The sequence below is a fragment of the Dama dama genome, chromosome 20 (genome assembly GCF_033118175.1).
Source record: "Dama dama isolate Ldn47 chromosome 20, ASM3311817v1, whole genome shotgun sequence".
Taxonomy (NCBI): Eukaryota; Metazoa; Chordata; class Mammalia; order Artiodactyla; family Cervidae; genus Dama; species Dama dama.
Genome location: NC_083700.1, coordinates 30,310,474 through 30,332,606, shown reverse-complemented (window position 1 = coordinate 30,332,606; position 22,133 = coordinate 30,310,474). Strand labels below are relative to the sequence as shown.

Below are 22,133 nucleotides of genomic sequence, written 5' to 3'. Positions count from 1 at the left end.
TAGTTCAACATTTCAGTGATAACCCTTAATTTTTTAAGAAGTCGATCAATTTACTCAATTTCTACCACTCACATCCTGTTTCCTTCCAACACTTAAAACTGGTAGCACTTAACACTTCGACTTTGTTTTAGTACCTAATTAAATATTCAGTTTAACTGAACAAGTCAAAATATGGAAAGTGGTTCTGAAGATGTTCTGATCCTCCTCCTTCCAGTCCCTGGGGATCCAGGATCCAGATCTGTCTTTTTCAACTGTGGGTGATTTTTTTACTCCCATGGTAACCTGGCAACATCTGAAGATATGTTTAGTTGTCACAACGAGGGCTTGGGGGCATCTAATGGTGTAGATCAGATTCTGATGATTATCCTACAGTGCACAGATAAACCCCCTACAGCAAAGAATTATATGGCCCCAAGTGTCAGTAGCACCACTTCTGAGAAACCCTAGCCAAGATGGAATTCCATCTATTATCTTCTATGGTTGACGCAATATAACAAAACACACTTCAAACACCAGTCTACAAATACCATCAGAATCTAATTATTCAAAACTTACAGCCATTCATTCAATACTATTTATTGAGTAACCACTATCTTGTAGGCACTGTAGACAGAAGGAAAGAAAGATAATCACTGTCCTTAAAAATTGTCTGGCAGAGACAGACAACTGACTAAATCCAGGCCCTTGCCAGAAAATTCAGCACTATCTGTTTTCTACTCCTATTAAAAGATTAGCTGAGAGAAATCATAGGCAAAGCATTCTCTGAAGGATATGCAGTCCATCTATGGATCCAGGTAGAAGAAGTCCTTGAGTTAAGCTGGATGATATTTGGGTCGTAGTATCTTTAGTCCTTGAAGAATGCCCTCACTAAGCTTCATATTAAAATTATGTTCTCTGTTCATATTGAAGACCACCACAAGAAAGTCATGTGAAACACTTTACTAACTTGCCACACAAGTATTTTACATACCATTCAGTACCATCCATGTAAAAACTACATGTAAATTTCTTTTAGAAATTAGAATTGAAATATTTCTTTCTCTCTGGTGACAGCTACCCAACCATTCCTCTTTAATTCTGGCTGCTTCCAAGTGGCGCTAGTGGTAAAGAACCCGCCTGCCAATGCAGGAGATGCAAGAGACGAAGGTTCGATCCCTGAGTAGGGAAGATCGCCTGGAGAAGGGCATGGCAACCCACTCCAGTATTCATTCTTGGAGAATCCCCACAAACAGAGGAGCCTAGCGGGCTACAGTCCACAAAGTCACAAAGAGTCGGACATGACTAAAGCTACTTAGCCTGCAAATCACTTACAAAGCTAAATACGACCTCAACTGTATCAACTATGTAGACCCTTTCAGCCTGGACATTTGTATACTTTCCCATCCCTAACTCAACTGGTCTTAACAGGTATTTTTATTTTTCCTATGCTGGATTCTCTGGTTATTTATACTTTACCATCAGTTTATTACATCTGTTTTGGCCATAAGTTGTCTCCATGTCTAAAATGTGGTCAGTTATGAAGAAAATTAAACATGAGAAAGAGTGACAAGAAAACAATTACAATAGTACTGCTGTGCTGTGCTAAGTCGCTTCAGTCCGGCTCTTTGCGGCCCTGTGGACTGTAGTTTACCAGGCTCCTCTTTCCATGGGATTCTCCAGGCAAGAATACTGGAATGGGTTTTCTTCCAGGGGATCTTCCCAAACCAGGGTTTGAAGCCATGTCTCTTATATCTCCTGCATTGGGAGGTTGGGTTCTTTAGCGCCAGCCCAATAGCACTGCTAGACACATGCACTGACTGCCTTCACAGCTTGAATGAAACCCCAATGAAGGCAGCGAGGGTCACAGAAAACATCCTGAAAGAGCTCATATCTGAGCTGAACACCAAAAGATAGACTAAGCGTTACTTAAAAAGATTTGAGGGTGAGGAAATATTGCAGGCAGGAAGTAAAAGCACAGAGATAAGAGAGAGCTGAGTATATTCAGGGAACTGCATGTGCTTTGCTTTTGCCAGAACACGGGGTATTCTGGTGAGCGCTGAGACATGGCACAGAGGAGGAACTTCGGATATCCTACTAAGGACTTTGAACTCTGGCCTGAAAAACATGATTAGAAATATTATAACAGTAAGGAATTTACTGTAATAATCCAGGGAAGAAAAGATGACCCTTACAAACTGATGTCCCTGTCAGTTTCCAGACACATCAGACATCTTTAATTAGTAAAATAATCCCTTAAACTAATTAGAAAAGAATACAAATTCTATCCTCACCCTCTCCCCAACAACATTAACCTTTACAACATCACTTGGAAAAGTGGGGTCATTCACCAATAGGTATGAGAGGAACATGTCAATGTTCTTTGGACAAAAATGGAAGAATCCTCATTTCCAGATTCCCCTTCTCCTTTGCATCTGATATTATCTGGACTTACAAGCAGTGATGATAAGAAAAACTAAGGAACTCTGAGAGCTATTCATCTCACTCAGGACAGACAAGAAGCCGTTATGATTTTATGTCTCCAATCGTTCCGATCACAGTTTCTAAAACAGAAATAAAACTCTTCAGTGTCTCTGTCCCTGCCTCGCTTTGTTTCACTGAGATCTGCATTTGCACGTTCGCAGGCTCCAGCAGCAGTTCTGTTAGGAACAGACAGCCAGTGTCATCCTGAGCACTGAGGTAGGCTTTCCATGGCTGAGTCCCAGCCCGGCTCATTGCGATGGTCTGGATGTTCACGACTTGCAGCGCCATCTGCAGGGTGTCAGGATGGACTGCTCCCTGCCATGGGAATGCCTGCTGATGAGCAACTTTGAGGCTCAGCCAAGTTTTCTCAAAACACTCCGCAGTAAGCTGGTGATTGGGGATGAGCATGAGGGCTCCGGAATCAGGGAGTTCCTGGACCCTCTCCCTGTTCTCTGCGGGAATCAGCGGTCCTACAAGAGTCAGAAAGCTTGTTTAAGAGATGCTCTCAGTCTGCTGGAACTACATTTTTAACTCTAGATTTCCAAAAGTACACAATGTGATTTTTATCTTTGGAGAAATGGCTTAAATAACCAATGGCAAATTTTCTTGTTCACAAAGACGAAATTCAAGCAACAATCTGAAGTTTAGCTGGGGTACTTTACTCTCTACCATAAAGATTTTTCATAACAAGATAGAAAATAAGGATGATTTTTACCTGATGTGGGAAAGGCTGCAGTGTTAGGAAGCTCTGGGCCATGATGTTCTACTCCCTGGCATTTAGAGATGGTTGCCCAGCGGGCTTTGCCATAGACTGGCACCAGAGTGTTGAAGTCCAAGGCCCAGCTGTTCACAGGTCTTTCTGCCTGATCCTCCAAAAGTCTGAGGGAAGGGTCAGATTTAGGGCTACACAGGATCTGCTTTACTTCATTGATGCCCGCTAAGAGGAGGCGATAATAGAAGAGACCTCGATCTCGTACTGCCATGTCCTTTTCTTCCTCTGAGGTAAGATAAAAGATTGAGTTAATTAAAAATAAAAACATTCTTTCTATCCCTGTGCCCACCAGAATAGGAGGGAGGAAACCCTAGAAAATGTTGACATTTTCTCCTTGGGTCCCAGACACAGCTCATCAAACAATGAAAGCTGTGAGAACCTCTATGACTGACAGTGAAAATGTTAGTCGTTCAGTTGTGTCTGACTCTTTGTGATCACAGGGACTGTAGTCCACGAGGCTCTCTGTCCATGGAATTCTCCAGGCAAGAATACTGGGGTGAGTTGCCATTCCCTTCTCTGGGGGATCTTTCCAACCCAGGGATCAAACCCGGGTCTCCTGCATTGCAGGCAGATTCTTTATCATCTGAGCCACCAGGAGGTATACACAACTGGCCATGGCAAGTACCATTTCCTCTCAAGAGCCTACCTATGCAGTAGTGTAACAAGCGGCCTAGCATGTCCTGGCACTCAGCTGGGCGAGAGAGGAAGAGGCGCAGCACAGCTGTGAGCAGCTCCATCTTGACAGCTGGGAACGTCTCCGACTTCACATTCTCTATGAAGTCTTCCAACACATAAGGAGCATTGGGGATTCTCTTCCCATGGACACCGAGTAACCAGATAAGTGCCTGCTTCCCCTAGGGAATTAGGGAGTAAGAACAGATGCTTAACATTTGGCTGTCCAAAACATAGGCGAGAGCAGACGGCAGACAGCAGAAGGTTTTGCTTCTCCCCTAGAGTTAGCTAAAAAAGTATATTTTATTTGCTTCAACTTGCATTTATTGATCTCTACCCACTACTAAACTCTCTACAACAAATAGGAATGAAATTCTACCACAAAAAAAGGAGACTTATGACTCTCATGCCTATGATGTTTAAGCAATAAAGATTCCTCAGTTTTGGGGCTTCGGCCCCAGTTTGGGGTTTCACACTCCAGTGAAAGTCACTGGTAGATTTCCCTAAGTTACTCCATTAAAGTGGTGATTAACCTAGAGTGCACGTCAGAATCGCCTGCGAGGCTTCTTGAAAGTGTATGTGTCCAGGGTTCCCACTTGTGAATATTTGAGTAGACCTGGGATGAAGCCTAAACATTTATAGAAAGTCCACAAATGACTCTGATTTTCCTGCCAGCTGAAAACCCTATGGTCTAAATCTCTCACTCAAAATAATGAATATGTTACACGACAATAATGGTATCAAAATATTTGTAAGGAAACCATAGTTAAATCCTAATGTTTGCATAATTTATATCCCGCCTACACCCAAAAGAGAATCTGAGGTGGCAATTGATTCTAAGAATTCCCACTTCAGACACTGGAGAGAAAGAATAATTAGATTCCATTTCAGAGAGCAGGTCCCAAGCACTTCCCCTTGACCTAGAAGTAAAGGAGAATCATAGTCTACCTCACCATCTTGAATGTTCTCCTCACAGCCGGGCAGGGCCTGACACACAGCTTCCGTGCATTGAGGACACAACCATACCAGGTCTCGGAAAGTCTGCACCACCGCTGCAGCACAGCTCAGGACACAAGAGCATAGGATTAGCGCCTCCGCGTGGGAAGGAATCTTAGAAAAGGCACATAGGCTGCGGGAATGTCTGCAAAACGGGTGTTGGAGGGGGTGGTCGGTGATTATCTGAGAAAAGTCTGGCATGGGCAACGATTTCTTAAATGAATGTTGCTCTTCTCAGATTGCCATGAGGATACAAGAATTAATGTATGCAAAGGCACTTGGTAAACTGGAAGGCCATACACAAATGTGGGGGAGTGCTGCTGTTGAATGATGCTCTGAAGACAGTAGAAATGGAGACGCTGGGGCTATGGTGAAGCCCTAAGGACCCAAGCAAGGTGCCAGGTTGTAAAACATAAGAGGACACACAGAGGTAGCACCTGCATGAACCTGAGACTGAGTGACTCTCTATATACATTATATATATATATATATATATTCATATATTCTTTTCTCATAAGGCTTTTTTTTTTTTTAGCTGTGCTGGGTCTTTGTTGCTGTGCAGGCTTTTTCTAGTTGTGGTAAGTGGGGGCTACTCTCTAGTTGCAGTGCATGGGCTTCTCATTGCGGTGGCTTTTCTTGTTGCAGGGCACAGGCTCTAGGCGCACAGGCTTCAGTAGTTGTGGCGCACCAGCTTAGCTGCCCCGCTGCATGTGGAATCTTCTGAGACCAGGGACTAAATCCGTGTCCCTTGCATTGGCAGGTGGATTCTTAAACACCAGGCCAGCAGGGAAGGCCTCCATTCTGGCTTATCACAGGATATTGAATATAGATCCCCGTGCTGTAGAGTAGGACCTTCTTGTTTATCCATGCTCTATATAATAGTGAGTGCCTCTTTAAATGTCTGTATCCTTGGCACCTTGTTTACATCATTCTAGTCCCAGGTCTGGCAGCCACTGCTCACAGTTGCTGCTGTAAAGCAAAAAGAGGGACAAAGGTGGGGAAATGACAAGCAAGGTCATCTTTAGCACCCTTCATTAGCTATACAACAGCCTTGAAGACTCATGGCAACCGGAAGACTCCCTGCCCTGTTAGGTCTATATGCTCCTCTGGTGGCAACTGATGATGACATAAAGAAAAGCTTAAACCTCTCATATTCAACAACAAACATATTCTGAGAAACCATCACAAGCCAGGAAATTGGTCCCCCCTCAAAACACACAGAAAAATCCTAGAATGGTAGCTATTACCCGTGGTAATGTGCTCTTGTCGAAGCCCCAGCAACTCTGTTAGAATCTGCACACACTGATCGGTGTAGGTCCTGGCAATGCCACCTACAGAGGAAGGAAAGCAGAAAAAGTGTTAAGTCAAATATTAGCACCTTATTCTAAAACAATTTCCTACCAACCAAAAACAAAGAGGACCGGAAACACCTAAAAAAAAAAACCAAACCAACCCTTGCTTGATGAAATAAGAATTTAAGGGAACTTAGGTAAAAATGAATTCCCTGTTGAACAAGGTTGAAAACTTTCAGAGTATTTATGTGGCCGCCAGTTTGCTGCAGCACACCCGCACAGGAGTATTCCTGCTGGGGACACTTGACAGCGGCCTCCGGATGGCAGGATTTCTACTCCCCTCGTTGTTTCCTCTTCTCTGTCCCTAAAAATAGCCATACTTTATTCTATCTAGGAGAGTTCCTTCTCCTCCTTCCCTGAAGTCCTCCAAAACTGAGCTCCCCAGCTGCTTTCACATTGTGGCTCACTCTAGCTCTTTAGATTCCAGACACGGTAGTGTGAAAAGGTCTGTAGGCCTTAGGTTTTACTCCATGTTGATCTATGCAGCACAATACGGAGTAGCCCAGAGTAGAAGCCCAATAAATGATTGTTGAATGACATAGGACTTTGAGTCAGGAAAGCTGGGTTTCAGTCCCAGTTCAGGAACTATATAAACTTTGGGCAATTTAAGAACCTTTTTGTGCCCGAGTTGCTTCATCTAGAAAACGAAGTTAATAACCACTTGTCCACTTTTCTTGACTGTCTCACAAGACTATGGGAAGATGATATACAGAAAAGCATTTTTGGTAAGGTACAACAAAAGGCAATAAAAATTGTGTTGGACTTCCCAGATGGTCCAACAGTGGATGGGAATCTGCCTGCCAATGCAGGGGACACAGGTTCGATCCCTGTTCCAGGAAGATCCCACATGCCACGGGGCAGCTAAGCCCGGGAGCCTCAACTACCCAGCCAGTGCACCAGAGCCCAAGAGCTACAGCTAGGGAAGCCAGTGCACCTAGAGTCCATGCTCCACAACAATAGAAGCCACACAATGAGAAGCCTGTGTACCACAACAAAGAGTAGTCCCCACTCTTCTCAACTAGAGAAAGCCTGAGAGCAGCAGCTAAGACCCAGCGCAACCCAAAATAAATAAATAAATGTTTTTTAAATTCAATTAATCAATCATGTTATAGTTTGAATCACCTGTAGTCTATATCCTAGAAAGACATGGCAACGCCGGTGTTGACCAAAAGAGCCTTCCTCCTCCACTTATTCATAGTCACTGACCCAATTTTTTGGTGCTAAATACTTTCCCTTGAAGCAAGACTCATTCCCCTTTGCTCTCTGTGGTTCCCCAGCTCTCTAGCTGTTTGGTGTAGGCTCTCATGAAGGAAAAGCAGCAGACACCTACCAATGGCGAAGATGGCGGCCTGCGCGAAGTCGGCAGACACGTCGGTGCAGTACCCTCGAAGCTCCTCCAGCACCTGCTGCACATTCTCGTCGTTCACCAGTTCACACAGCACCTCCACCTTCTGGAGCTTGATGTAGTGGGGCTCCGAATAGGAGCAGAAAAATTTCTTGTAGTGGCCGCTGAAGTGACCCGGCAAGCTGTGCAGGATCTGGCGCACATGGCAGAGGGCAGCAAAGCAGAGCTCTCGGCTCTCGGAAGAACAGGCGGCCAGCAGAGGGCCCTTGACTTGCATGAGCACGTCGGTCTGCACGTGGGGGAATTTTTTGGCCAAGATCAGAAAGAGTTTGGTAGCTCCCATCACCACGCCTGGGCTGCTGCTCTTGAGAAAACTGTCCAACAGATTGAGAATGTCAAACAGCTCCTCCTCACTTCGGGGTTGGTAGCGGAGCAGAAAGTTCAAGACTTCAGCCTGGCCCCACTGGTCCAGTTTTGACATTCTACCCCCAAAAGAAAACAAATGGGCTATGTTAGCAACAAAATTAGGACTACCTCCATGCGATTTCTCTGTTACTAGTCATTTGCACATCACAATAAGGGTAGAATTCTTAAAAATAGGTTGTACCATAATCGAATTATTCTTTTTACATATTACTTAAAGTTTATACAAAGTCTTTAAATAACAAGATGAGTTCACAGTACAAATGCATACTCATCTAAGGCCAAAGACATGACTGGTATACCCTAGACCCAGACTCTCTACAGTGTAAGATAGTATGTGTGAATGGCTTAGTTTCGGGGACATAATGACTGCAGGAGACAGAACCTATCCCCGAAGGATCTTTCTGCCATCTCTCTATATTATCAAAAGAAACTAAGACAAAAAAAAAAAAAAAAAAACCATAAAACTTACAATGAAACATGAGGTAGTTAATGGTTACAGTTAACTTTTTTCTACTGCTCTACAGAAGTTGTTCAAGAACCTCTCCTTCATTGAATACATCAACAAGATCCCACTATGATGCAGAGATGCAGGTCTGATCATGATAAAAAGAGAACAGAGGCATCCAAACCGATTTAAGAGATGGTGGGCGATGGGCTTATTGATGACAACACCTCCTTCCTGTTTCAGAATTTCCTCTAGAGACCTCAGGCAGTTCACAACCACAATTGGATCCTGGTCGCGCAGCAAACTATATAATTCATTTACCAGGGCACCATCTACAAAAGAATAAAGATCTCATATAAACAAAAGCTTCAGAATCACGAGAATAGAGCCAGAATGATAGTTCTAGGCAGACAAAGCTGAACTTCTCTGCTATTACACAAAAGTAACAAAGGCAGTAACAATGTACAAGGCTAAAAATTGCCATTTCCAGACTATCCTAAGTAGTTGATGCAAAGAATTTCACCTGAACCCCAAAGAAAGGACTTCTTTAATCTCAGAAAATACCAAGCCTTGCATCCTACTTAAAAGAGACACCTAGGGTGGAAGGGAAGTTCAAGAGGGAGAGGATATATGAATATTTCTGGATGATTCACATTGTTCCATGGCAGAAACCAACACAACATGTAAAGCAATTATCCTCCAAATAAAAATAAATTTAAGAAGTAAAATGAAATTTTAAAAAAGGGACATCCAGTAGAGCCACATTATTATTTTCTACCAAAACGACATAATCTTTTACAAAGTCATATAATGGAAGCACAAATAAATACTGATCATGAGAGATTACATTGAAACTTACCCACTTCGGAGTCTCCATGGAGATTATGCATCTTGGCACAGCCAAGGACTGCTACCCTCCTGACATATGAAGCCTTGTCCCGCAGACCATTGAGAATTGGTTGTTGGATATATTCCTGCACACCAGGCATCCTAAGCAACACAGTCTGGAGTCAGCCAGATCCTATAGGACTACTGTTGACATAATTTAGCCTCTATTCACTTAGGGTTTAGTAGATGTTTGAATATGCATTGGTCAGATTCTTCTCAACAAACTCAAGAAAGCTGCTGCCAAACTTAAAAAGCTTCACTTGACTTTTCATGTGGATAATGCTGCACAGGCAAGTTAAAATACACACACATGTAGAAATCTTTAACCATCTCACTGAGAGTAAAGTAGGAAGAAATCCCTTAATAAAATCATCTATATAGTTTTTTATATCAAAGTAATGACTGACAACCTGAGTTCACGTTACAACCATGTTTTCCCCAGTACTAAAGAGCTCAAATAAATTGTCACCATTAAAAATCTGCCTGTGAGATCTGAAAGAGACACGTGCACCCCAATGTTCATCGCAGCACTGTTTATAATAGCCAGGACATGGAAGCAACCTAGATGCCCATCAGCAGATGAATGGATAAGGAAGCTGTGGTACATATACACCATGGAATATTACTCAGCCATTAAAAAGAATTCATTTGAACCAGTCCTAATGAGATGGATGAAGCTGGAGCCCCTTATACAGAGTGAAGTAAGCCAGAAAGATAAAGAACATTACAGCATACTAACACATATATATGGAATTTAGAAAGATGGTAACAATAACCCTATATGCAAAACAGAAAAAGAGACACAGAAATACAGAACAGACTTTTGAACTCTGTGGGAGAATGTGAGGGTGGGATATTTCAAAAGAACAGCATGTATACTATCTATGGTGAAACAGATCACCAGCCCAGGTGGGATGCATGAGACAAGTGCTCCGGCCTGGTGCACTGGGAAGACCCAGAGGAATCGGGTGGAGAGGGAGGTGGGAGCGGGGATCGGGATGGGGAATACGTGTAAATCCATGGCTGATTCATGTCAATGTATGACAAAACCCACTGAAATGTTGTGAAGTAATTAGCCTCCAACTAATAAAAAAAAAAAAAAAAAAAAAATCTGCCTGTGACCACATGAACTCATCAGCCACTGACATGCAGGAAGGGAAGAGAGTGCTCACCTGAGGCTACACATGCTCCGTAATGCCAGCCCTCGCACCATTGGGTTGGGGTCCGAACAGTCTTTGCACAGTGTATTGATGGCCAGGAGAGCCAGATCTGGTTTCAACGGAGCGTAGGTACACATGTAGAGATAAACTAACTTCTTCTGAACAATATCTACAGTGGCACTAGCTTTCACCATTTCCATGAAAACACCAGACATGTCCACCCCTTGAGTCATGTGCCTGAAACCAACACACACAGCAGGGAAAAGTAAAAAACATATTCCCCAACTCATCACCAACAACCTACAGAAAGCCTTTTACTTATACATGTCCTGGATGGCCAACTAGATTGTGACCTTTAGAGGGAAGCAACCAGGTCTACCTTTTCTATCATATCACACAAAACTTAACACGGCCTGCAATAAACGTTCTTCTATTCACTCAACAAACACTTAACAGAATTCCTAAGTATTGATACATTCCAACAGCATTCAGCTTTTACATTCCAGGGATAAGTTCTGGGGACATAATCTGAGGAAGGCATGTTCTCAGATCTGAAGGAACTCAAATCTACCAAGCAGGCAGACAAGGACACCTCTAATTACAGAATGACTGATAAGTATTACAACAGAAGGAACAGATAAGGTGCAATGGGTATCTAACACTGCCAAGAAGTAATACTTGAGCCAAATCAGCAGGAGCTCGAGGGAAGTCTAGTAGATAGGTAATGATACATACTGTAAGGCATGTGGACATGAGCAAGAATGGTATGTTCTTTTGACAGTCTGAAGGTAGTTAACAGGGTGTTCCTTGGATGTTATGGTAAGAAATTTGGACTTTATTCTGTAAAATCACAGTCTGAGAAACTGTGATCTCCTATAGGAATTTGAGGGGATGTCTGTTCAAAATGCAGATTCCTGGGTTCCATCCCACCTACTGAAATCAGAATTCCTGGATTGAATGAAATTTTTACATTTTCTTAAAAAGCATTAAAGAAGCATTAAAATTTTAAAAAGCATTCTTAAAAACTTCTGTGCATGCTAAAGTTTGTGATACAAAGTTTGCCACAGGCAAGAGGTATATTGTCAAATTCATATATTGGAAAATCACTCTAACTGAAATGGGAGCAAGATGACCTAATACTCTGCTGTTGTTTTAGTCACTCAAGATGACCTGATACTTTGTTGCTCTTTAGTTGCTAAGTCATATCCGACTCTTTTTGCAGCCTCATGGACTGTAGCCTGCCAGGCTCCTCTGTCCATAGGATTTTCCAAGCAAGAATCCTGGAATCGGTTGCCATTTCCTTCTCTAGGGGATCTTCCTGACCCAGGTATGGAACTGGAGTCTCTTGCATTGGCAGCGGATTCTTTACCACTGAGTCAGCAGGGAAGCCCTGACCTACTCTTAAACTACTGTAATTCTCTTTTATAAAGAAACCAGAACAGCAGTGCCGATTTTTTAAAGAGGATGGATATTTAGAACCATAAATCCATACCACCTGACTTGAGCAGTGAAGATCAGGTGTCATCAAGACTGATTCCCACACTTGGTCAGCTGGGTGGTGACATTTATCAACACAATACAAGCAGAAGAGCAGGTCTGGGAAGGTGGAAGGAAGAAAGCAGGTGCTATTTTGCATGTCTTTGAAGACATATCCAGGCAGAAATACCAAGCAAGCAACAGGATGTGTGAGTCTGAGGATAAAAAAGGACGTCTGTACTAGATATAGATCAGCAGTACAAGGTCAAGATATGGATGAAACCACCCATCTGAGTAAAAGAAGCAAAATATGCCCCACAGGGGAGACTTAGATGTCATTCCAGAGAAGCAGAAAGACCAAACCGTACAACTGCCATGCATGAAAGTTCATTAATTCTTTCTGCGCAGCCATGGGGAGAGAGGCCTGCTGGGGATGGCAAAGGGGAAATTAGGGCGTTAGGTGATACCTAATCACTCGCTGGATGACACTCCGATAGCGCAGCCTATCAGCCTGAATGTGAGGATTACACAGAGCCTTCTTCAGCTCCTTCACCACGTCCTCGGAGCCAAGGTACGGCATCTTCTCCAACAGTCACGGGGCAGTTCCCACAGATCCCTAGGGAACTCGGGCTCCTTCTAGCCCTGATGTGGGGACCTGGGTAAAGGAAATGTCAGTCAGTGAAGGGACAACAGGCGCGATCTTGCCCCAGCCTTGTCTTCCCCAAGGCCCGCAACCAGGACCTAGCATACTCAACTTCAACCCTCTTGCTTCCGGGAGAGGCCCACCCGAGGCTTTGCGGTTCTATCCCGGGACCTGCAGGCTGGTTCGCTCCGCCCACAGACTCTGCCCAACCTCTAGGTTCTCGGCCTGATTTCCAGCCCCGCAGCCAACTGTCCGTGAACCCCTCCCTCTCCAGTTCCAGCCTTTCTTGCGCCTCCACGCGGTTGCCATCACCTAGAGGCCCAATCAAGCTCTCTGCGGAAGTCCCGCCTCCTCCAGAGGGACCGCGTAGAGCGGCTGCCAATCACCCTCTCCCAGGGAGCGCCGAGCGCAGCCTGGATCCCGACCTTTGGGTGCCCTTCCCCCAACCTCTCACCTCCCGGCGCAGCCGCGCGGCTCCCTCTGGTGGAGCTGCTGCGGGCAATCGGAAGTTGGCTACTTCGGCCTGTCTCCGCCCAGCAGCGCGCGCTTTGAGTGCCGGGCTTTGGCCCCTGGTCCTGCGCGTCCGGGGGAGTGGCGCTCAGTTGGGCGCCTTCTGCGGTTTGAGATTCCACCCAAACTCCTACCAGCAAGATCACTTCCTTCTTTCTGCCCAGTCTAGCCATTCATTCCCTCAGTGGGCTGGCTTTTCCTTACGGTCTCTAGCCCTGTTCTTGCCCGAGCATGTTTTTTTTCAGGGCGGCATGGTAGGAGCCTCACACAGGAACTCTGTTCCCATAAAGAACCCACTGGTGACTCGAACCCCGCCACCATGAATGGGGTCTTGATCCCTCATACGCCCATCGCGGTGGACTTTTGGAGCTTGCGCCGGGCTGGCTCCGCCCGACTCTTCTTCCTGACCCACATGCATTCGGACCACACCGTGGGTCTGACTAGCACCTGGACCCGGCCCCTCTACTGCTCCCCAATCACGGCTTACCTCTTGCACCGTCACCTACAGGTATGGGGGGTTGGAGTCGGCCTAGGAGAATTAGTCCTGGCATCTGGGTGGGGCCTTCCGATCTGTTAGTCTTGGAGTCATAGAGTTGTGGCCTGGAGAACTGATTTTTACCAAAGCGACAGTTTTGGGGAACCCAGAAATGCATATTAAACCCAGAACAAGAGAGGTTTCCAACTGGCCGGCTTGGGATGTTTCTGCGATAAAACTGGGGAGGACTTCTAGGCCTGTCAAGGAAACTGTTCCTACCTCTTCACATAAGCTAGGCCAGTGTTTTCCCATCTTGGCTCCTAAGAATTCATCTAATGTTCTGAGTAAATAGATTCTTCAGTGCCTCCCTCCTCCCGCATTTGAATCAGTAGACATAGCTGATGCAGGTCCTGGAAATCTGGCTGGAATTTTTTTTAACAGGCACCCCCCAAGGGCTTCCCTGGTGATTCAGACGGTGAAGAATCCGCCTGCAATTCGGGAGACCTGGGTCGGATCCTGGGGTCGGGAAAATCCCCTGGAGAAGGGCGTGGCAACACACTCCAGTATTCTTGCCTGGAGAATTCCATGGACAGAGGAACCTAGTGGGCTACAGTCCATGGGGTGGCAAAGAGTTGGCCATGACTGAGTGACTAAGCACAGCACTCCAAGGGATTATTATGATTTGGAAAGTTGAAGAATGGTTAAGTAGACTTGCTTTCTGGACTCTTAATTTAGCCTTTTAGGAAGGATGGGGTAGAGAGAGGGAGGAGGAAGAGAGGACTGTGATCCCTATCACAGCTTCTGATCCAGGGAGGTATCAGGGAGGGGCGTCTGTGTTTCCTGGGATGACCTGCTGTTTCTTCAGGTGTCTAAGCAGTGGATCCGAGCCCTGGAGGTTGGTGAGAGCCATGTCCTGCCTCTAGATGAAGCTGGACAAGAGACCATGACGGTCACCCTCTTGGATGCCAATCACTGCCCGGGCTCTGTCATGTTTCTCTTTGAAGGATACTTTGGAACCATCCTCTACACAGGTGGGCTTCTGGAGGGCTCCTTCCCACTTGCCCAGCCTAGACACTACTTTTTTTTTTTTTTTGACCAAGCCCCATGGTTTTCAAGATCCTAGTTCCCCAACCTGGGATTGAACCAGTCCTGCCAGCAGTGAAGCACTGAATCCTAACCACTGGACTGCCAGAAAATTTCCAACATTACTTTTCTTGAGTAGCCTTGACTCATAGTAGAAGCCTGGAGGCCTCCTAGCTTCTTGTCACATGAGCAGAATGATCCTTTCTCAATTGATTTTTTCATTCTTTAAGGATACAGACTTTGCAAAGAGTACTGAAAATGCAGAAGCACAATGGAGACATTTCCACAAAGAAACTCTGCTACATTAGATCACTGCTAGACTTTTCCAAGGTGCTAGGTTTTTTTCCAAGATGCCAATAGGCAAATGCCCATCTGCTGTTGGAATTGGGAGAAGCTTGTCTTCTATGCTTTTGTCTCTGACTCTGCCTCCCATATTTTTTCCCCAGGTGATTTTCGGTATACACCATCTATGCTGAAGGAGCCAGCCCTAAGACTGGGGAAACAGATTCATACCTTATACCTAGACAATACCAATTGCAACCCAGACCTGGTTCTTCCTTCCCAAGAAGAAGCTGCCCGCCAGATTGTTGAACTCATTCGAAAGCACCCACAACATAACATAAAAATTGGTGAGGGTTTTCCTTTTTCTCTCACTCATGGAACTAGTGAATCTAGGTTCTTTGGGGGTTCTCACATCTTTCATGTCTTTGTGCAGATCTCCTTTTCTCCATGAAATCTGCCCTGACCTTATTATTTAAAAATACATCACTGCTCCCACATTCCCAACCTCAGATCCCCTAAGTCAATTCAAATTTTTCATTTTTTCATGGCACTCAACTTCCCACATACTTCATGTTTTCCTGTACTATTGCTTATTGTTGATTGCCTATCCCCATTTCTGCCACACACGCATTTATTCCTTGAGAGTATGGTTGGAGGTGGGAAGAAGTGTTACGTGTTTGTGGAACAGAGAAGAAGCTGTGTGACAGGCGCATAGTGGTTGAGGAGGCTGGAAAGGCAGGAGGGACTGAAGTGCCTGTGAGCCATTTTGCACTTGATCCTAAATGCAACCATTGCTCTTAGGTCAAAAAGCTATATTGAAGGGTTTTAAGTAGGAGAGGGACACTATTGCAGTAATCACCTTATAATATATTCCATAGTTTACGTATTTATTGTATTTAGTTCTTATTATCTGTCTCCCCCTGCTAGAATGGAAATTTCACAATGAACAGGCTCTTTGTTTCACTTAACGGATATATGCCAGATGCCTAGATTAATGCCTGATAGAGGAATTTGATAAATATTTGTTAGAAAGTGAATGCAGTTTATCAGAATGTAGATGCTCAAGTGAGTGTTATGCTTACAATTAGATACATTGAAATCACAGCTGTCTGCTTGTGATTTTGTAGTTCTACGAGAGTACAAAACATTTGGGGATTCTTGGAATTGCCTTTTGAGATAGTTTATGAAAATCAGTTTTTGTTTTTTTAAATGTAATAGATTTAATTCCAAATACCTTTTTTAAAAAATTTTAATTTATTTAGCTGTGATGTGTCTTAGCTGTGGCATGTGGGATCTAGTTCCCTGACTAGGGATTGAACCCAGGCCCCCTACATTGGCAGCATGGAGTCTTAGCCACTGGACCACCAGAGAAGCCAAATGACTTTTTTAATTGTTTCCAAAATTGTAATAAATCCACAAAAGGAAGAAGATTTGCCATCATGATGAATATTTTAAAAGGATATGCCCCAACTCTGAAAGGAGTTTCGAAATAGGCTTAAACAGAGGCATTGAAAACAAATTATATACCTTCCAGAGTGACACCAAATTGATGGAGAGATATTATCTTTCAGGATTGCTTGACTTCTTGAATAAATACCAGTCCTAAGTCTTCTTGGAGTTTTTAACACAGAATTTTCCTAGAGGAGCATAGCTGGCTAGGAGGGTAATACAGAAGGGCTTGATTAATTTTTCAGATATACAATAAGCCCATACTATGTGTCAAATATTCTGATAGGCAGTGGGAATAGAAAAATGAATAAAATATGAGGGCTTAAAGTCTAGTAGTAAAGGGCCTAGAATGGGTTCTTTTTAAAAAGGGTGAGGGGGGATAGGGAGAGAGAAATCAGCTGCATTTGTGCCCAAAGAGTGAGATTTTGAACCATGATGAGGAATAAAGTAGATATAAAGGAAATACAGATTCTTTAAAGGAGGTCACAATCTGACTGTAGACTTTTCTCCTGTATCTGTTACCATAAGCATTATCCAAATTCAGGCCTCCGTTTCTTTCTCTCTGAGTACTATTTGGACCTTCTAACTGATTGTTGTTTGGTTTCACAGTGCTAAACACTTGGTAGGTGCATTCCTTTGCTGAACTGAATGAATGAGTGGATTCTGTGTTAAATTTCTCTCTACCCCCTTCTCCATATGTGCTCAGTCCCACCCCACCCTCTGTGACTCCATGGACTGTAGCCCGCCAGGCTCCTCTGCCCATGGGATTCTCCAGGTAGGAATGCTGGCATGGGTTGCCATTTCCTCCTCCAGGGGATTTTCCCAACTGCCTGCATCTCCTAGATTGGCAGGTGGACTCTTTACCACTGAGCCACCTGGGAAGCCCCATCCTCCATATACCTAGCTCACATGCACCTCCTTCCTGATATACAAACAGGGGATAGTCCCATTAATTTTGTGTATTTTTATTAAACACTTTGTTGACTTATTAGGATTCCCCCATAGCTTCATTAAGGAGGGCATGGCAACCCACTCCAGTATTCTTACCTGGAGAATCCTCCATGGCCAGAGGAGCCTGATGAACTCCAGTCCTTGGGGTCGCAAAGAGTCAGACACAACTGGGTGACTAAGCACGTAGCTTCATTGTGGCTTCCCTGGTGGCTCAGTGGTAAAGAATCCGCCTGCCAGTGCAGGAGACACGGGTTCAGCCCCTGTGTCAGGAAGATCCCCTGGAGGAGGAAATGGCTACCCATCCCAGGATTCTTGCCTGGGATATCCCATGGGCAGAGGAGCCTGGCGGGCTACAGTCCCTGAGGTGTTACAGAAGAGCTGGATGTGATTTAGCAACTGAACAGCAACTACAGTAACATAGCCTCATTGTCTTCCTTTGTTAGTTTCCCCAATCTCTTTAACATTATTCAGGACTCTACAGCCTGGGAAAAGAGTCGCTGCTGGAGCGTCTGGCCCTGGAGTTTCAGACCTGGGTGGTCCTGAGTCCTCGACGCCTGGAGTTGGTACAGCTGCTGGGCCTGGCAGATGTGTTTACAGTGGAGGAGAAGGCTGGCCGCATCCATGCTGTGGACCACATGGAGATCTGCCATTCCGCCATGCTGCGTTGGAACCAGACCCACCCTACCATCGCCATCCTCCCCACCAGCCGGAAGATCTACCGCTCCCACCCGAATATCCATGTCATCCCTTACTCTGACCACTCCTCCTACTCGGAGCTCCGTGTCTTTGTCGCAGCCCTGAAGCCTTGCCAGGTGGTCCCCATTGTCCGGCGACAGCCCTGTAGGGACTACTTTCAGGACAGCTTGAGCCCCATCCTCTCTGCGCCCCTGATTCCAGACTCTGTACGGCAATACATGAGTTCCTCCTCCAGAAATCCAAGTTTTCTCTGGCCATTTTTAGAAAGGAAGCTCAAGAGGCTGAGAACCCAGGGTGTCGTGTTTGAATCCCTTGAGGAAGACGCTGATCACTCTCAAGCTGATAGGGACTCGAAGACCAAGAATGAGAACCTGGCTGGGAAGCTTGAGAAGCAGCCATCCCACCATCCTTTGCAGATCAAGAAGCCGTCGTTCCCAGATGTCTGCAGCCGAGAATGGGAGGGGGCAGTCCTTTCCTCTGAGTCCCAGAAGATGGTGACTGTATTAACTACCCCTTCGGGTTTTCCTGTCCACTTAAGGTCTACAAATGAGAAATTTCTTTCTCCGAAAACTGGGGAGGAAATTGGTGTAGGGTCCTACTTGGTACCCGTGGGAGACAGTGTGGCCTCAGCAGCCACAGAGAACCAGAGAGCCTGGATGGGCCAGGATTCTCCCCTGTCTCCCAGCAGTGAGGCTGCCCCTCTTCTGGCTCCTGAGCTCAGGGGCCTGGCACTGAAATACCTTCTGACTCCAGTGGACTTTATCCAGACAGGATTTTCTCCCAGGATCTTCGACCAGCAAGTGGAAAAATACCATAAACTCTTGAGTACAGATGGGAGAGTACAGAATGACAACCTTGTTTGATCCAACTCTGCACTTTTTTTTTTAAACTCATCAAGAGTTGTTTATTTTCAAAGTTAGCTCTCTTTGTATTTCCACCACTAAGAAATGGGCAGTGCCACAGCCCTACTGTACTTTTGAAGATAGTGGCAGATGGCTTATTTGGGGCCTTACTTTTCTGTATTACAGGCCCACCCTTTAACAACACTTCTCAAGGTGTGTTCATTGGACTCCTGGTGCTTATGGAATCCTTAGTTCTCTAATTGACTTGGTGTTTAAGAAACACTTTCCATTCTAATACCTTTACAGTATTTGTGCGCACTTAAAGGTTTTGAGAAGTCCTATAGGAACTTAATCTATTTAACTTTGTTTAGCCCAGTATTTCTGTAACCTTTGTGAATATGTAGTCCTCTTTTGTGACTGCAGAGAGAGATGAAGGGTCTTTTCAGAAAGGACCAGTTTATTCCCACTGTTTTGCATGTCATGTGTCATTCCCCATGTCGCCTTCTGTCTCTTCCTAGATGAAAGCCCCTAGGTAGTTCTGTTCTTTAATTCAGGAACTGTGGAACAGGAAGATAGAGTGGTGACCCAGGCAGCATGCTCCAGTCCTGAATGTCACTGACCCCATCTAAGTCACTTCCTGGGTCTGCCCCAGGGAGGGAACAGGAAGTGATGAACATCCTTAGAAAAGTGGAGAAAAATTCCACCTCTCCTCCATGAGAGTTTGCAGTTAGTGTCCCTGCGGACCTACCTGGAAGAGAGCCAGCTGGGGGTTCTGGACGCCCCTCACCAAGGCAGTACCTGGAACTCAGCCGACAATTAGGCTGAGGGTTAGAATGGGCCTCTCAGCCACCTGGAGGCCCCGACTGTTTGGCAAAATAAGGTTACAGAGATCAAACTTGCTGCCAGGTAGTCCTGATTGGTCACATAGCTGGGATCCTTGCTGTCCCTGCCTTCCACTCTGTATCTCCCCTCCCCCATCCTCAGGTTGAGAGCCAGAGGACACAGCCTGTTGGTTTTAGTATCCAGGGCAGAGACCAAGAAGCCAGCTGGTGGAAGGGGTGGGGGTGTGACGTTCTGCCCTGTCCTTCTGCTCACAGCCTGACAAAATGCCAAACCAATAAGCAGGACAGCAGACACCATGGTCTCAGAGGGTGCAGGCATGTGGAGCCGGACACATGGATAAAAACTGTTTCACAGTGGAGCTCAAACCTTCCCAATGAAGAGGCCTGTGTTTCTTTTCCAGGGGACAGGAAATTGTCTACTTCTGGAGGAAGATATGAAGAGTTTAGAAAGCAAAATAAGGCCTTTCTCTAGGGCAAGCTATCCACAGTTGTTTTGTCAGTGACCTTCACTGCAACCCTCCCATGGGCCTGCTAGGAACCATACTGGTGAGGCATGTGGGGCAGCAGGGGACGTGGGCACTGTCCTGGGCATGAGTCCAAGGCACCTGGGCAAGTAGAGATTCCAGGCTTCCATAACAGAGCCTCAGTTTCTCATCTGTAAACCAGCCATGGAGATGCTTTTGTGTGTGTGCTCAGTCGTGTCTGACTCTGCAACCCCATAGACTGTGGCACCTGTCCATGGGATTTCCCAGGCAAGAATACTGCAGTGGGTTGCCATTTCCGTCTCCAGGGGATCTTCCTCACCCAGGGATTGAACCCACATCTCTCATGCATTGACAGGTAGGTTCTTTACCACTAGGGCTACCTGACCTCTCCTGACTGCTATGGAGCTTAGATAATTGGTCACATTCCTAGCTCAGTGCCTTCCACATGATGGGTATTTGAAATATTGGTTCTCTTAGCCTCTGGTTCTTAAAAAAAATTATTCTCTGATAAAATAAACTGGAAGTCATAAAATATAAAGAAAGAAGTCAAACTTCTTCCATGTGGATCAATTGTCTTCTAGTCTTTTTCTGTGTGTGCAAATATATTAAATGTACAATTTTTTCCAAATTGGGGTAATACTGTATATAGTTTTATATCCTGCATTTCACTTTATTAATATCCTAAGCACTTTCTCATACAAAATGTCATTTTAATAGTTTTATAATACCCTATTATGGGTATACCTTAATTAAACTATTTGTTTTATTTATCATTTTGTGTGCTTTTTTTTCCACAGTTATACATATTGCAATGAATATCCTTATGCATATATCATGGCATTTGTGTTTATTTTCTTGGAGTAAATTGCTGGAAGTGGGATAACAGTTTTAAGGTTTTTTAATTTAGTTCATTGAAGTGTAGTTGATTTTCAATGTTGTGTGAACTTCTGCTGTACAGCAAAGTGATTCAGTTATACATATATATACATATAATGGAAAAGAATATCTTCATATTTTTTATTACAGGATATTGAGTGTAGTTCCCAGTGCTGTACAGTAGGACCTTGCTGTTGATCCATTCTCTATATAGTAGTTTGCATCTGCTAATCCCAGCAGTTTTAAGTTCTTGATGCAAATGGTGCCTAGTTGCCCTCCAGAAAGTTTCCTTACTACCTTTTCTGCAGAATAGGATAGCAGTAAAATACTATGAAAGGGCTTCCCTGGTGGCTCAGTGGTAAAGAATCCACCTGCCAATGCAGGAGATGAGGGTTTGATCCCTGCTCCAGGAAGATCCCACACGCCACAGAGCAGCTAAGCAACTCGAGAGCCTGTGCTCAAGAGCCCGGCAGCCCCAACAACTGAGGCTGTGTGCTGCAACTGTTGAAGCCTGTGGACCCTAGAGCCCGTGCTCCACAACAAGAGAAGCCACTGCAGTGAGAAGGCTGCACACAACTAGAGAGTAGCCCCGACTCTCTGCAACTAGAGAAAAGCCCACAGGCAGCAATGAAGACCCAGCACAGCCAAAAATAAAATTTAAAAATGCCACGAAGACTCATTAAGTTCAAATGATGTTATTAGAATGGTAGATGTCAACACATGGAAAATCATCTTCCGTACTTAATAAATATTTACTAAACTATGTGGGCAAGGTTTAGACTTCATCTGGGAGCCTCTAGCTGTCTCACTTCTGTGCTATGCAAAGGTGGCTGGGAGAGATAAGGTAGTCTTCCGTACAAGGGCCCCCAGATGGGAGTTATCTTCTAGCAGCGAGGACACTTGTCCACTCTTGGCACATGCTGTGTCACACGTATTCCTTGAAGCGGGATCTATATGAATTCAGATGGTTGGGGGGAGGGTGAGAAGCGAAGGGCTTTGAGAAATGT

The 22,133-nt window shown here is 44.9% G+C and overlaps 2 protein-coding genes across 9 annotated transcripts; one reads left to right on the top strand and one right to left on the bottom strand.

Annotated features, from left to right (window-relative positions):
- Nucleotides 1-518: 518 nt before the first annotated feature.
- Nucleotides 519-13,062, bottom strand: AP4B1 (adaptor related protein complex 4 subunit beta 1). 8 transcript variants are annotated; one of them, XM_061121106.1, is made up of 11 exons: nucleotides 12,948-13,062; nucleotides 12,460-12,647; nucleotides 10,529-10,753; nucleotides 9,328-9,458; nucleotides 8,653-8,800; nucleotides 7,583-8,079; nucleotides 6,148-6,231; nucleotides 4,858-4,967; nucleotides 3,879-4,086; nucleotides 3,176-3,457; nucleotides 519-2,930 (listed from the first exon to the last, which is right to left on the bottom strand). In XM_061121106.1, exons 2-11 carry the CDS (start codon nucleotides 12,570-12,572, stop codon nucleotides 2,503-2,505), a joined length of 2,226 nt encoding a protein of 741 aa, XP_060977089.1. In that variant the 5' UTR covers nucleotides 12,573-12,647; nucleotides 12,948-13,062; the 3' UTR covers nucleotides 519-2,502. The 8 variants fall into 8 exon arrangements, with proteins under 8 accessions (XP_060977089.1, XP_060977086.1, XP_060977087.1 ...); XM_061121103.1 differs by lacking the exon at nucleotides 12,948-13,062 and adding an exon at nucleotides 12,734-12,941; XM_061121104.1 differs by lacking the exon at nucleotides 12,948-13,062 and adding an exon at nucleotides 12,749-12,941 and having other exon boundaries at nucleotides 12,460-12,649.
- A 135-nt stretch (nucleotides 13,063-13,197) lies between these two features.
- DCLRE1B (DNA cross-link repair 1B) lies at nucleotides 13,198-21,021 on the top strand. The gene is made up of 4 exons (XM_061121098.1): nucleotides 13,198-13,653; nucleotides 14,486-14,651; nucleotides 15,150-15,332; nucleotides 17,857-21,021. Exons 1-4 carry the CDS (start codon nucleotides 13,465-13,467, stop codon nucleotides 18,942-18,944), a joined length of 1,626 nt encoding a protein of 541 aa, XP_060977081.1. The 5' UTR covers nucleotides 13,198-13,464; the 3' UTR covers nucleotides 18,945-21,021.
- Nucleotides 21,022-22,133: the final 1,112 nt, after the last annotated feature.

Excerpts from the sequence above, each read along its gene's own strand:
- AP4B1 (XM_061121106.1), bottom strand. The coding sequence starts at position 12,572 with ATGCCGTACCTTGGCTCCGAGGACGTGGTGAAGGAGCTGAAGAAGGCT. Across the intron at positions 10,754-12,459 it reads GTCATCCAGCGAGTGATTAG|GCACATGACTCAAGGGGTGG; the intron begins GTATCACCTAAC and ends TGTTGGTTTCAG. Across the intron at positions 4,087-4,857 it reads TGAGGAGAACATTCAAGATG|GGGAAGCAGGCACTTATCTG; the intron begins GTGAGGTAGACT and ends CTAATTCCCTAG.
- DCLRE1B (XM_061121098.1), top strand. The coding sequence starts at position 13,465 with ATGAATGGGGTCTTGATCCCTCATACGCCCATCGCGGTGGACTTTTGG. Across the intron at positions 13,654-14,485 it reads TCTTGCACCGTCACCTACAG|GTGTCTAAGCAGTGGATCCG; the intron begins GTATGGGGGGTT and ends CTGTTTCTTCAG. Across the intron at positions 15,333-17,856 it reads ACAACATAACATAAAAATTG|GACTCTACAGCCTGGGAAAA; the intron begins GTGAGGGTTTTC and ends AACATTATTCAG.